The 16,769-nt window shown below is 31.6% G+C and overlaps 1 protein-coding gene across 1 annotated transcript in view; it reads right to left on the bottom strand.

The window, feature by feature from the left end:
* STXBP5 (syntaxin binding protein 5) overlaps positions 1–16,769 on the bottom strand; it is a 199,145-nt gene that overhangs the window by 130,449 nt on the left and 51,927 nt on the right. Inside the window, exon 8 of the mRNA XM_051996743.1 lies at positions 11,081–11,204. Coding sequence (XP_051852703.1) covers positions 11,081–11,204 — 124 coding nt within the window. The remainder of the gene's footprint in view (positions 1–11,080; positions 11,205–16,769) is intronic.

Raw genomic sequence — 16,769 nt, 5'->3', positions numbered from 1 at the left:
TAATGAATAAAATATGCTTTTTGGTGTTGTTTCTAGAACATGCTGAGGTCTTCATGTAAGAAGATCAATTTTGGCTTCAGCATCAATAGTTGGAGAACAGAATTATGTTATTGTACTATTGAATAATTTGCCTTGGATTTGAACAGACATCTTTTCTGTCATTTTGAGAAGTACCCCTTACTTATACTTTTTATTGATTATAAGGGGTATTCCATTTCTCCTACAGGATTCTTGCCCATAATAGTAGATTGTAGTGATCACCTGAATTAAATTCATCCATTTCCATTCATTTAACTTCACTGACACCAAAAATGTTTATGTTTAATCTTTCCTTCTCCTGTATGAGACTACATCCAGCTTATCTTGGCTCATAGATCTAACGTTCCATATTCCTATGTAATACTGATCTTTCCATCTTCTGTTTGACTCTATCCAGCTTATCTTGGTAAATAGCTATTACATTCCAGGTTCCTATGTAATAATGATCTGTACAATATTGAACTTTCCTTTAATCACTAAATTCATCTCAGCTGAACTTCCTTTTGGCCTTGGCCTAGCCACTTCATTAGTACAAGAGCTATATTGTACTCCAGTGGCATATGTATTAGACACCTTCTAACTGGAGGGGGTCATCTTCTGATGTTAAGTCTTTATCATTTTAGTACCGTCCATTGGATTTTCTTGACAAACATACTGAAGTGGTTTGCTGTTTCCTTCTCCAGTGAATTATCTTTTATTAGAACTTTCCACTATGAACTAACTACAAGCCTTGGATAATCCTATACAGCATAGCTGATAGTTTCATTGAGTTGGGAAAACTCCTCTACCACAACAAAATAGTCAGAGACAAGAAAGGACAATATTCTAAGCCTGAAGAAATCAGTTAACATCTAGACTTTGGAGATGAGAGTGTCTTATGTGAGAAAAAGCAAATAGGGCCAGTTTCACTGGATCACAGAGTAAGGGGGATAGGGCAGGAGGATAAAAAGAGTAGAAAAATAGGAAGGGGCTAGGTTATAAAAAGCTTTTAACACCATTTGATTTTATATTTTATGGAGATGATGGAGGAACCATTGGAGTTGATGGAATAGGGATATGACATGGTTAGACCTTTATTTTAAGAAAATCACTTTGCTGATATATTGGAGGATAAACTTGAGTATGGAGAGATTTATAGTGGACATGTAATAATCAGTCAGCAGTCAACTGAAATTATCTAGATACAAAGGAATGAAAGCCTATACCAGGGAAATTGGCAATGTCAGAGGAGAAAAAGAGGTGCACACAAGAGATGTTATGAAGGTTAAGGACATAAGTGAGGAATTGAGGATGCATCTAGGCTGTAAGTCTGGGTGATATGAAGGGTGGTAACATTCCCCACTATAATAAGAAAGATAGGAAGAAAAGATAAGGATAAAAATAATGAATTCCATTTTGGACACACCATCTAATTTGTTATTTCCTGTAGGAAAAAGAAGGGTTAAAGCAGGATAAGTAGGCTTGAGAATCATTAGCATGATGATGATAATTAAATCCATGGGAATGAGATATCCAAAAAAGGGAAAAGAAGAACAAAGTCTTAGGCAGTAGCAGTGGCATGACCTGGAAAAAGATCCAGTTAAAAAAAAAAATCCAGAACGAATGGTTTAATAGGCAGGAAGAGAACTAGTGAATAATATCACAGAAACCTAGAGATGAGAAAATGTCAAGAAAAAGGTGGTGGTTGTCAATCTCTTAAGACTGCAAATTTGGCAATTGCTAACTTGAATCCTTCCTCTCATTGGAGGCCATCATTATTAAACTAATACATCAGAGGAATGCAAAAGGCAATATATTCTTGATTTCAATAAGTAAGGTATTTATTCTATTCTACTAAATACAGTTAGATAGATTCAGAACTGATTGAATGGTCATACCCAAAAAAACCCAGAACTTAATTTATTATTGTCAAACTAGAGGAAAATAGTTCATAGAGTGCCCAAGGAATGTGTAATCAGTTCTTTTTTATTCAATATTTTTTATTAATGGCTTTGAAAAAGAATAGAAGGTATTCTTAAAATTCATAAGAGAAGAACTGTCATTTAGACAACTTTTAAAGTTTTGTAAAGCACTTTATCATCAGCTTTTAGCAACTACCTGGCATGCTACTTTATTAAGCAGATGCTTAATAAATGTTTATTGACTGACTCTTTGTAAATATGATCTTATTTGTTCATCACAATAGCCCTATAAATTAGATGATACAAGTATTACTACCCTTATTTTAAAGATGAGGAAACAATGTTGAAAAGGCTAAATGACTTTCATAGTCAAATAACCAATGAATGTCTGCAAAAATTTAAATTGAGAATTTCTTGCCTCTGAGTCAAATACTCTTTCTAATATGCGAAGTTGAAAGAAATTGTGAAAACACTGATTAACAGTTAAGAATCTAAATATACTGACAAGCAGAAATAGAAAGAGAAATTCCACTTAAAAGAACTATATAAAGTATAAAGTACTGGAAACATACGTCAAGAAGCACACAAGAACTACTTAAATAAAACTGCAAAATACTTTACAGAAATTAAGACAAAGTGAACATAAAGTAATTTTTTCTGTACTACTTCAAATTAAAAAAAAAATAATAATAAAATTTATCTGAAGACACATGAGTTCACGAATCTCAAGGGAAATAAAAAGTGGGAAAGAGACCACAGTAATTGGAAATCTCAAACTATATACAAAGTAGTAACTCCCCAAATAATTTGTTACTGATTTAAAAATATTGATCTATTAATGGACTAGATTAGGTACATAACATTCAGAAATAAACAAGTCCCATAGCCTCGTGTTTAATAAAGTCAAAGACCCTTGTTATTGAGGGAAAACTGCTGGGTAAAGTGGATAGCAATTTGGAAGATATCAAACTTAGATAAACATCTTATACCATGTACCAAGATAACCTCCAAATAAATACATGACCTAGATATAAAACATCACATCTTAAAAAATAATCTCAAAGTTTTCATTTTAATTTAGTTTACATTAAATTAAATTAAAAGGGCTTTGTAAATAAATCTAGTACAGCCAAGATTATAAGGAAAATAGTTAACTGGAAAAAATCTTTTTCAGCAGGTTTCTCTAATCAAGATCTCATTTTCAAGATATATAAAGAATTGATTTGGGGCACCTAGGAGGCGCAGTGGATAGAGCACCAGCCCTGAAGTCAGGAAGACCTGAGTTCAAATCTAGCTTCAGACATTTAACACTTCCTAGCTGTGTGACCCTGGGCAAGTCACTTACCCCCAATTGCCTCAGGGGGAAAAATGATTTAAATTTATGATAATAATAGTTTTTCTGGGACACTGATGCATTGTTGATGGAATTGTGAATGGATCCAACCATTCTGGAAAGCAATTTGGAATTATACTCAAAAATTATCAAACTGTGCACACCCTTTGATCCAGCAGTGCTACCACTAGGCTTATATCCCAAAGAGATATTAAAGAAGGAAAAGGGACCCATATGTGAAAAAATGTTTGTGGCAGCCCTTTTCATAGTGGCTAGAAACTGTAAATTGAAGGGATGCCCACCAATTGGAGAATGGCTGAATAAATTGTGGTATATGAATGTTATGGAATATTATTGTTCCATAAGAAATGTCCAGAAGGAGGAATACAGATTGGAGAGACATACATGAATTGATGCTAAGTGAAATGAGCAGAACCAGGAGATCATTATACACTTCAACAACAAAACGACATGATGATCAATTCTGATGGATGTGGCTCTCTTCAACAATGAGAGGATCCAAATCAGTTCCAATCGATCTGTAATGAACAAAATCAGCTACATCCAGAGAAAGAATACTGGGAAATGAGAAACCACAATATAACATTTCCACTCTTTCTGTTATTGTTTGCTTGTTTTTTTTTTCTTCTCAGATTATTTTTATCTTCTTTCTAAATCCGATCTTTCTTGTGCAACAAGATAACTGTATAAATATGTATACATATATTGTATTTAACGTATAATTTAACATATTTAACGTGTATGGGACTACCTGACATCTAGGGGAGGGAGTGGAGGGAATGAGGGGAAAAATTGAAACAGAAGTTTTTGCAAGGGTCAATGTTGAAAAATTACCCATGCAAACATATGTTTTGCATATAAAAAGCTATAATAAAAAGAAGAAGAATAGTTTTTGCTCTATTGATATGAACAGGCAATTTTCAAAGGATTAAATCTAAATTTTTTATATTATATGAAAAAAATGTTCTAAATCTCTGATAATTAGAGAAATGCAAATTAAAGCAATTCTTTAGTTTAAGTTTACATTTATCAGCTTTCAAAGGTAACAAAATTTTTTAAAAATATTGGAGAGGCTATGAAAAAACTGACATAATGATGTGTTAGTGATGGTCCTGTGAATTGGTCCAAACATTCTGGAAAGCAGTTTGGAATTATACTTAAATTACTAAAAGCTTTGTGTTCTTTGACCCACTGACATGACTAGGAGGCATACAGACCAAAAAGATCAAAGAGAAAAGAATTCCTTTAGGTGTAAAAATGCTTATTATAGTTTTTTTGTATCAAAGAATTAAATCCTGAAGTATCTTTCAACTGGAGACTAGTGGAACTAATTATGACATATGAATATATTGGGGTATTAATGTATTGGAAAAAATGAAAAAAAAAGCTTCAGAAATACTTGGGAAAATGTGTATGAAGTAATAAAGTGAGCAAAACAGAACAATTTATAATATAACATTAAAAATTGCAAAAGCAAATAATCCTGAAAAACTTAACTCTATTCAACTAAAATGATCAGCCATAAATTTAGAGAAGTGATAAAGAATGCTGCTCATCTCATGATGGTGACACAGTAAATTAATATACACAGTGAAAATGCATTTTTGGATGTAAAGTATCAATTTGTATTGTTTAATTATGTTTATGATAATACAACATTGCTCCTTCCTTTCAACTTTAATTTTCCTTCCTTTTTTTTCTTTAATTTCTTTAAATTTGTGGAAGTGGGAGAAAAATATAAATGCTTAATAATGGTAATTTTGAAGTTTCTATGAAATTAAAAAAGACAGAAAAAATTTTGATGAGCCCAATAATTAAACACTAAGATAAAGACTCCCTATTTGAGAAAAACTGTTAAGAAAACTGGAAATCAACCTAGAAGTAATTGGGTTTGGAAAAAAACATTATATCATATATCTTCAGGTTTGTTTTTATTTAAATAATTTTATTGCGCAGAAGATATAGTGGAAAGAAAAATTAAGATAAGATATTTTAAGATGTCACTTAATGTTATGGTTGGCTTATATACTATTTATCCCCCATATTATCACATAACAGAAAATACTTCTTTAATAGCTGTCTCAAATCACAAGTTAACAAAATTCTTTCATAGTCTACTCTAATGGAGCTAATTGTTTTATTGCTTCTCACAAGTAATTTGCTTGCCTCAATCTTTGTGTCTGCATGTACTAGCACATCCTTATCAAGTACTCCTTCTTGTTCACATCCAATAAACTCCTTCAAAACTTAAAAGTTACCTGCTGCAAAAGTCTTCTTGAATTCAGCTTACCAATCACTATTTTGCTCCTTGACATTGCAAGAATTGGTTCATACTACATTGTTTCACTTATGAGTACACTACTTAGCATAATTCTTTTGCCAAAGAGTTCAGGGTATGGTACCAGGGCATCACATTGTAATTAAAGACTATAGGTGTAGTGAAGCTCAGAGAAAAGAGGAGAGAGGAAACTGGAACATAGTAGATACCTTGATAAAAAAAAAAACTTGTGGTATGAAAGATCTTTAGATTTAAAGTCAAAGATTATGAGTTTGAACTGTTACAGATATGACCTTGGTCACATTCCTTCCATTCTCACCTCAGATTCTGGACATTTATAAGATGAGAGAAAGGACTAGTGTTTAAGAGCACTTCTAGCTCTAATTATTATTAATTTCATATAGTGTTCTTTTCCAAACTCAAGTGTCAAGAATAGTCCCCTCTATCTTCCCCATTTCTTCTCTAGACCCTAAACCTTTATTACAATTCTTCACACACAACAAAAATTCTCTTAATGATTTTATACAAATATAAATTGTTATTTCTTCCAAAAAGGGCTTTGAAATTAAGAGTAATAAAGAACTTTAATCTAATCCCATATCTTCTTTCTAAATATAGTAAAATTGAGAATGATAAGTAGTTACTCTGGATCTTACAACTCTCTTTCCATGCTATCATTTTGTGGGATAATCTTTTAGGGATTATCCTTTGAAGCCATAATAATCTTTTGAAGGGTTAATAATGGGATAATCTTTTGAAGGCAATTCTAGAAAAGAGATTCTTAAATTCAAGCAGCCTCTTATTTTTCCAATTTCAGGTCTTTCAAGGAGAAATAAATAGCCCAAAAGTGATACCTAGAATTTTACTATTAAAAATTAAGCTATTAAGGTAATTTTCAACAATGGTTAACTATTTAATGTTGCTGTGGCTAACTAGGTAGATGAATTTAAAGTAATCCATTAAAAATATGTTTTTCATGATTGTCTAGACAGGGGATACATCATGATATATCAAATAACCTAGTAAAGGGAAAAGACTTTTAATTTCATTATATTAGTAGCTCCTGGGTAAAGAAATCACCTCTATAAATTCACTTTCTCTATAATTTATGAATGAGGCTAAGCAATTTGCCCAGAGTCACACAACCAGTATGACTCAGAAGTCAGAAGAAACTTAAAACCAGATTTCTTGGCTTCAAGGCTAGCTCTCTAGCCCTTACGCAACAATCACAATATAGGAAAGTTAATAAGAACTTCAAATCTACTCGGATTTTTGAGGAAATAAGTTTTAGAAATCAATATTCCATATCTATATCTATATCTAGAGAGAGAGAGAGAGAGAGAGAGAGAGAGAGAAAGAGAGTGAGCGCTTCATTCTTGAAAATGACCTTAATCTCAACCAGTAGGTTATGTGCTTCGAGTTATTTATCTAAGGAATGATTATATAATGGTAATCAACTACGCACTTGCCCAATCTTTTCTTTTAAAAAAAGCATGCATTTCTAAGATGGCATAATCCCTGAACATGAAATTTAATACTGAAAAATCGGCACAATGAATCCATAAACTAGTTATCCTCTAGTGGTTTCTAAACAAACAAACAAACAAACAAACAAACAAAAAAAAAGACCAAACAAAAAAGGGGGTTGGGAGGGAAAGGCTATCAGATTTCACCACTAGGTGTCATTTTAATCCTATTAAGGCTATGCTATATTAGTAAAGAGCAAAATCCAATTAACATGTGTTTACTTTGACTTCATGAAAATTAGAATTAGGAATTCCCAAAAAGGCTGAAAGTGAGACTATAATTCCAAAAAGGTTGCCACTATGGAAATTTCTGGTTTCATATACTAACTTGGGTTCACACTGGAAGCAGAACAAAGCTGGAAAATTCTGGTATGCCCTCTTCTCAGTTAAGACAGCAATTTCCTCAGGAAAAAAAAATGCTGATGTAATTAGAAGACCGGAATGGATAGAACTGAAATGTCAGCAATTATTAGCCCACACTTCTTGAGCTTGCTAGAAAGATTATGTTAGTGCTTTTATTTCCTTTTGTACTCACTGAATATATCAATTTTAAGACTTCAGATAAGCAGAAAAAAAAGTTTTACAAGTCTAAGTTGAGAGTTTGGGTAGTTAGGTGGTATAGAAACTAGAGCCCCAAACTTGGAATCAATAAGTTCTGAGTTGAAATACAGCTTGGGACACTCATTAATTAGGTTTGTTACCCAGGGCAAATCACTTAACCTAGCTCAGTCTTAGTGAAGACCCAATGGGATAATATTAAAAGCACCTTGCAAACTGGAAAGCACTATATAAATGATAGTTTATTTTTTAAAATAGGAAAGTAAAATTGAATAATCAACACTGCAATTCTATTTAAGTATACTGTGGTATCCATCTTCTAACACTCTGAGACATAATGCTTAGAGTTAGGATTTTTCCAATATTTCATACCAAACAAAGGAGATAGATGACAATTTTGTTTTCCTTACAACATCAATGAAGATCTTTATAAATGGTATTTCAGGTACAATTCTTTAAAAAAAGAAAAAGTAATGAATTGCAGTCTAGCCAAGTCTCCTCCATTTTGTATTTGTATTATTTTTTATTTACCCAAATGTTAATACTTCCCATTTGTCTCTACTGGATTTTCATCTTATTAGCTTCAGACCAGTGCTCTTGCCTAGAATCACCTTTTTGTATCCCAACTATATTTTCCAGTGTGTTAGATAACCCTTCCAGTTCTGCATCATCTACAAACTTGATTATCATGTTTTACATGCCTTTAAATGACTGGAAAAAATGTTAAATAGCACACAGACAATCACAGATCCCTAGAGTATTTTGAAAAAGATTTTCTGTCATAAAGATATTGAAACATTAACAACAAGAAGCCCTTCAAACATTTTTAATCCATTTAATTATATCATCTAAATTACATCTAATAGTATGAGAAAAGTATGAGGTACTTTATCAAAATCTTTCTTAAAATATATCTAGTACCCAATTGTTCAGTAAACTGGTTAAAAACAGTGTGTGTGTGTGTGTGTGTGTGTGTGTGTGTGTATATATATATACACATATATATATAGAAGAGAGATACACACACACACACATTAATATGACTAGATCTTTCTATCTCACCTAGGCTAGAAAGGTCAGGATTACACTCTTAAACCCAGTTCTCTACATTGACGGCCTACAAACTCTAATCTGCTGTGTTTCCAACCTAGGCTGATTTGTTCCTCTTTTGGAAACTTGCTTGTCACATCCTCTTCCACCCCAATTCCATTCTTCCTTAATAGAATTGTTTTCGTTTGTGTTTTCAAAATTTCATTCTTGGGCAGGTCTGGTTTCCCACTTAAAATTTTAGAACATAAAAGTCTACCTATTTTTTTCTCTGAAATCTTTTGTAACTTAGCTTTCCCAAAATCTACAGTACATATCAGATCATATCAAGATTTCCTTTTCTCTCAGTAACTAAAAAACACAGAGTAGTTAATTCTCTCTAATTTCCTATTTCTATCCCAAAAACTAATTTTCCACCAAGAATAAGTATCAAATCCAGAATACAACCTACTCTTGAAGGATGAAATTTTCACTTAGGTGAATCATTAAATTATTACCTATTTTTCTTTTAGCATACAGATTTAAGGCAGCTCAAGACCAGTTAGCTTCTACTGGCTTAATAACAATAAGCAACATGTATCACATGCTTTAAGGTTTACACAGCCCCTTACATAGTAGTTCAAGCCTTACAACAATGCAGTGAAGAAGGTACTAAGGGTTTTATTATTAATTCCACTTTCCTGATAAGATTCAATAGGGATTATTAGATTTTCCCCATGCACAATAACTAAATGTCACTTTGGGGCCTTCATTCAGATTCTCCTGACATCAAGTCCAAAGCTCTTTTTCACTATGGTATGATGTTTCTGTGTTTCATTTTCTTGTGAATTTAGAAAGAGATAACATAAATTTCTTAACATGATGTTCTGTTGCATGGCATTCCAGGCTTCAATGAAGTTGGCAAAACTTAAATCTTGCTTGGACAAACATTTCAAGGCTTACTGTGTAAACAATTTGATTTGCTGCTCTTGACATTTAGACACCAAACTCCCTCTACTGGATGATGGTGTAAGAAGAAAATATGTTTAGTGAATGATGATAAGATGAAATTTCTACCAAAGGAAAATGTTTTCTGACATTAAATTTTATTGCAGAAAATGTAAAACAAATTTCTAAATGGTGACTACTGTTATAAAATGCTAGAAATTTATACACATCATGTGGCTTCAAATATTACTAATTAACCACTGTAAGAAAAAAAAATCTTCTATAAATCCCTATTGCTTCAGAAAGTAAAAGCCATTTTATTTCTTAAATTTCTTTACTGCAATGTCCTTAGATGCACAAAAATTAAAACTCATATGCCTACAGCTCAGTATTAATAAAAGCCAATAGAAGACCATGTTAAAAAAAAAATCTCATCTCCCATTTACTTATCTTAAAAATAATTTAATATAAAATCTCTATTTATGAATATGAATGTGAAAATCTCTTTTATGATAATGTACTTATATTTTTATATTAAAAAAATGACTTCCAGTTCTGCATAACTGTTTCTCTGACAACAATCTGTCAGAAGGGGGATTATTGGGGGGCAGTGATACCTTACATAGTAACTAAATTATCTACAAGATTAAATTGATAATATTCTAAATATGCAATCTTCATGTAAAAATCATTAAATTCATATGCTGTTGGAAAAAACAAAATATATAACTTCCTTAAAGATGCCTAGAAAGTATCTGACTTTACCATATAAGCCATAGAAAGGAAAGTATAAAACTTTTTTCTGCATTTTTCAATAATTATAGATTCCTGAGATGCAGCATGGCAAAGTAGTTAAGAGAGCCATTCTTATATCTAGGAAGCACCACAAGCATATTCATATTGGCTGTGTCATCTTAGTAAAGTTACTACACTTCTCCAAGCTCAACTAAGTATATAAATTGCAAAGGTGCTAAACTGCAATGGTTCAGTGAATTAGTTTACATTTTTAATATAAATTCATCCCCCATGCTAAAAGTCATGATCACAAAACATTAATAGATGCTAGGTACATTCATGTATTCCAACTCATTCATTTTATAAATGAAGAAACTGATGTTCAGAGAAAGAAATTACTTGTTCATATTACAAAGCTGATTTTTCAGCCTACTCAAGAAAGGACATTTTCAAGAAATGACCTAATAAAAATATTTTTTTCCTTAGTCTTCCAAAGCTTAAATTCACAAATCTTTGGCAGAATAAATACCAGTTGATTTAAAATATATGATTTTTAATAAAAGATATATATATTTTTTTCTTTGTGGGTTGTTAAAATATAAAAGCATATATGCATGTGTCAAAAACATTTTAATTCATCTTGAAATAAGGAGACTATACAAAAAAAAAAAATCCTCTCATAATACAGTAAGTATTAAATCATAAGTAGCCTTACCATGTGGAGTAATTGTTTGTACAGGCTTGGTAGGAGACTTTACATTCCATATTGTCAAAGTGCCATCTGAATGACTACAAATGAATTGTTTTCCTTCATGGTGCCAGGCAACAGAGTGTATAGCCTATGTAGAGTAAAGAAGAAGAAAAAGTTAATTTTTTTAAAGATGCAATTAAGAACTAAGATAATCTTTATTTATTTATATTTATATTTTAGAGTTTTTAGAATATCCTCAAATCAGTATGATTACTGTAAGAAGTAGCAATATTACTCCTTAATACATTAACTGTAAGAAAAATAAAATTTCATTTGAAATTAGTAAATAATTAATTCTTGCCCCTTTTTTTCAATTCTCAAATCAACATGATGAAAACATTATGCTAGTGACACATATGTATATATTTGTATTACTGCATGTATAATACTATACATATATTTGTATATCACTATAATAATGATGGTTTACTTTATGTAATGCTTTAAGATTTACAAAGTGCTTAACACTTAAAAGCATCAGTAAATGCATTTGAAAATACTCATTTCCATTAGCATCTCTGAAAATAAGCACTTATGGAAATATTTAATTTTATAAAAAAGTTTATTACCACAGGACAATGGAAGTCTAAAATCTACTGAACAATGTAATTTTTTTTTACTTGTTTCATTAAAAAAGGGATCCAAAGCTAGTGCTTATACCACAAAACTAAATGTATTTCCTCATTTCCCTTATTTTATATATATACAGCCAATTCTTGAGTACAATTAACAGGAAATAATTTAACTCTCTAAGTATTATTTCTATTGAATTCTGGGGGAAATTTATTTTCAAAAAAGCAGATTTAACTTTTTTTTCTTCTTTTTTGGGGGGCTAATATTAAAAATTACTGAGCATTCTTGAAAAATATGCCACTTAATGAGAATGGCCCAGACACATTCTGGACAATAGAGAGGTACAAATATTTATTGAGTCCTAAATGAGGTACTTTACATACAAATCATCAAGTGTTTATAGTTATTTCTTGATGATTCTCTATTATCTTTCAAATCTGCCAACCATCAAGCATTTATTAAATGCTTCTGAAGTCCTTTTAAATAGAGGGCCCGTTCACTGCCCCTCAGACTGTTGGAGGACCAGACTATTGTAAAAACAAAACTTTGTTTTGTGGGCCTTTAAATAAAGAAACTTCATAGCTCTGGGTGAGGGGAATGAATGTCCTCAGTTGCTGCATCTGGCCCGCGGGCCATAGTTTGAGGACCCTTGTCCTAGACGAAGTGCTAGGTACTGTAGATACAAAAACAAAAAAATAAAATATTCTTTCCTATTAAGAAGCTTCTTAACAGACGTTATTCCACTGATTTTTACACACACACACACACACCACCTTTGTCCAGACTCTGCACTGAAAAACTGTATCATTATGTAGTAAGATGCAAATACCCTAATTTTTGCCAACTTAAGAATTAGAAGAGTGCTAGATTATGATCAAAGTTAAGCAAGTAATAGGAAAAACAATACTCATGGAGTAGAAAAGATATAAATAGGAAAGAGGAAAGACAAGGCAACCCAAGTAGGGAATAAAGGAAGAATACACCCCATCAGAAATGTGAAGGCAAGAAAGAAAGCATTACATCTTAGAAAAGAGAAAAAAATAGCACCTAGAAAGCTGTTAATACAAGAAAAGTAACAAAATATAATGGTGTAGGTACAAAGTCTGGATTTGAAATCTGAAGAGCTGAGTTCAAGTTTTAAATCTAAGTCAAATTCAGGGCTCTTTTCTCCTTTCATTATGATGACATAATGAAGGCAGAAACCTAAACTTTGAAGGAAAAGGCTCAGCATATAAATCATAGCTGACCATCTCTGAGAAGGTAGGTGAATGATTAAAAGAGAATAGAGGCAAGAAAAATTCAGATAAATCAAAAACAAAAAATGATAGGATGAGAACTAGAAGTATGATGTTCTTGTGAGTAATTATCTACATAATTACCCTTATGGTGACAGGCAATCCTTCTACAGAAGACCTAGATCTCTGCTATTTAAAAAAAAAAAGTCTGATATAGAGAGAGGTCTGAAATCTTCAAGGTTATTCTAATGGAATAAGAACTCCTAAACCAAACTTGGAATGCTTCCAGTATATGCCTAGTGACAAATCAGGAATCTGCATCTAAGGATAAAATCCAAACTAAGATCAAAGAAGCTCTTTGCCCTAATTTGGCTGTGGGATGATCAATATTTTGGCCATAGGAACTGTCCAAAAAAATGAATATATCAACAAACATTTGCTAAGCCTCAAATTAATTGGGGAATAGCTGAACAAATTGTGTTATGTAAATGTAACCAAATATTATTGTGTTATAAAAAAAGAAATTTCAGATTTTGGGTTAGAATGAACTATTGTAGAATGAAATGAGCAGAACCCAAGAATAATTTATAGTAGCATAGCAATATTGTTTTAAAAAAAAAAGAAGAACAAATTCTAAAGACTACCTAAAAACAATGATAAATGCAATGACTTCAGAAGACAGATAATGAAGTTTAATTTAATACCTACCTACCTCCTGATAAAGAGGTGAAACATTTCAGGCACAGAGATAGACATTTTTTGACATGACTATTATGTATATTCATTTTCCTTAATTATGTTTTTTTTTTAAAGTTTCCTGTCATTTGTTTTTAATAGGGACTTGCAGAGGAAAACAGGTGAAGCAAGATAAATAATAACAATGCCAAAAAAAAAAAAATGGGGAGTCCATGAAACATTATTTTAAAATGCACAAAAGATAACAGAAGCAAGATTTGATGGATGAACATTTAAGTATGAATTTTTGAAAATAAGGTGTGAAAATTATATTCCGCAAGCAATATGAAATGAAGATCCACAGCATCATATACAATACTGAAAATTGACATCAGTTTTTGGTATTTAAGTAATAAGAAAAATTTTTTAAGAGGGGGGAACAAAGGGATAAGAATTGAACTACTAATACAAGAAAGAGAGAAACACCTATTTGAAGTAGCCCATGTATTAAAGAAAGGGGAGTAATATATATGAAACTGGAAGGATATGTTGGGGCCAGCTTGCAAAAGACAAACAGAATAGTTTGTATTTTATCCTAGAATCACTAAAATTTGTTGAGCAAGGGAGCAATATAATCAGATTTGTAATTACTTTATCAAACTTAATGCCAAACATTACTTTGGCATCTGGGTAGAGAATGAAGATGGAGAGGGACCAGAAGCATGGAGAATTATTGGGAAACTATTAGAATATTCCAAGAGAGAGGGTATAAAGAGGGCTCAAGTTGGTGGCCTTGTAAATAAAAGGAAGAGGTCTACTGTAAGAAATGCTGTGAAGTGAAAAATGAGATTTGGTGATAGGAGAAAGAGTGAGAGAAATGGTGGAACTGAAGATAACTCAGGAGGTTGCAAAACCAGAGAGAGTGAAAGGATCGTGGTACCTTCACAAGAATAGAAAAATTGGAGAGAGAAAGATAATAAATTGTTTTGGATATGTCTCTGGCATATATAGTAGGGGAGATTTCAAAAGACAGTTGGTAATTCAGAACTGGAATACATGAGACTGTCTAAGGTTGGATGTAGATCTGGTAGTTATATACATAGTAATAATTTAATCCATAGGATTTAATGAAATCATTTTGAGAGGGTAAAAAGAGAAAAGAGGATCCAAAATAGTGATGGACTATGTCAATAATAATGATAATAATAGTAATAATAGCTAACATCTCTAGTATAGTTGTAAGGAAGAATGCCTTTAGTTATATAGGACTATTGGTTGCATTTCTAAAATTCTGAACTTTCCCATAAATTAGGGTTCAGCAAATGATGGCTCATAGGCCAAAATAATCAATAATTAAATATAATCAATCTATCATCACATGAAGAGGTAAAATTCATCAGATCTAGATGACTTAAGCTTTAAAGTATAGCTAAATGTTCTATTTCTTAAGTTTTTCTACACCTTATGAGCTAACAATGTTTTTACAATTTTAGATAAAATTTTATTGTATTTAAAAAGTCAGAAAACATTCTTAGCTCACTGATTTATATAAAAACAGGCTGCACCAGATTTGGCATTCCCTCAAACCATAGTTTGTCAATTCCTGCTATAAATAATTTATGTAAATAGAATAAAAAAGTTAATTATAATGCTTTTTCTGCCCCTTAATATTTAAACATCAAGAGATTAAAGTCTTATGATATGCAAGGAAGTACTCTAGAAATAAATTTTTTGAGAATACAATTTTGACTTCATTTTACTGCTACCTTAGCACAGGACAAGTTAAAAAGACGTTGTATCTGTGTCCTTTATTTTTCAAATCCAAGTAGCTCAAAACATATTAAAATGTAAATTATTTCAATATCTAAGAGCAAATTATTAGTTTGTCTTGCTGCTACAACTAATTTTTTAAAAAAGAAAAACTCAATTCAAATGGATTTAGATGATTTATTGTAAAAGCAAATTATTTGTTTTAGGTGTGGGCTCAGGACATAGAAAAACTGAAATCCTAAATTAGGAAAAGTAACTTTAAAATGTATATGGAAATGACTGTAAAAATTTCACTTTTTAATTTAAACTCACAAGTGAGGGAAAAAAAAAACATAATAAAAAAGGATCATAAATAAAATCATATCATAGAGCCAGAAAGGGACTTCATATAATTGAATCCTGATGTTTGTTTCTATATAGGTAAATGTTCATATTCATAAACTGAAATCATCAAAGGAAAAAAAAATGAAGTCTACACTAGAATAATGGCAGTGAGAACAAAAGAAAAGAAAAACATATAAAAGAAAGAACACACATCTGTCAAAGACAAGGAGCAAAAAAAAGGAGACAACGGAGAGAAAAAGTATTTTTTCCTCTTATCTCTCAAGGCAGGGGAATTAAAAATATCTAATAACACAGAAAAATCAATGAGCATGAAGAGTGAAAAAAAAAGATTATCAGATGTGATCATTAGTCATTGGTGACTTTTATAAGAGTAATTTAAATAGAAAGGTTGAAAACAAACCTTTCTAGATAATCAAAAACGTTGGAGTGGACATAGGAAAAATGGGACACTAATATATTGTTGTTGGAGTTGTGAACTGATCTGATTTGGAACTATGCAGAAAGGACTATAAAATGTGCATACCCTTTGATCTAATATAGTAGAGATACTATCCAGATCTCTGGATCTGTATCCCAAAGAGATCATAAAAAAGGGAAAAGGAGCCACATATGCAAAAATGTATGTGGTAGCTCTTTTTGTAGTGGCAAGAAACTGGAAACTGAGTGGCTGTACCTCAGTTGGGGAATGGCTGAATAAGTTATGAATAATGAATGTAATGGATTACTTTTGTTCTATAAGAAGCTTAGCAGGATGACTTCAGAGAGGTTTGAAGAAACTTACATGAACTAATTCTACATGAAATGAGTAAAACCAAGAGAACATTGTGTATAACAACAAGATTATGTGATGATCAATTGTGATGGACTTGGCTCTTTTTAACAATGAGGTGATTCAGGCCACTTTTTCCATTAGACTTGTGATGGAGAGAGCCATACAGAGAGGATTATGGGGACTGAATGCAGATGACAACGTAATATTTTCACCCCTTTTTTGTTATTTGCCGATTGTTTTTTCTTTCTTTTTTTTTCCCTTTTTATTCTGATTTATCTTCTGC

The sequence above is a fragment of the Antechinus flavipes genome, chromosome 4 (genome assembly GCF_016432865.1).
Source record: "Antechinus flavipes isolate AdamAnt ecotype Samford, QLD, Australia chromosome 4, AdamAnt_v2, whole genome shotgun sequence".
Lineage (NCBI taxonomy): Eukaryota > Metazoa > Chordata > Mammalia > Dasyuromorphia > Dasyuridae > Antechinus > Antechinus flavipes.
Note: the sequence above shows the minus strand (reverse complement) of the source record. Positions and strands in the feature narration are given on the sequence as shown.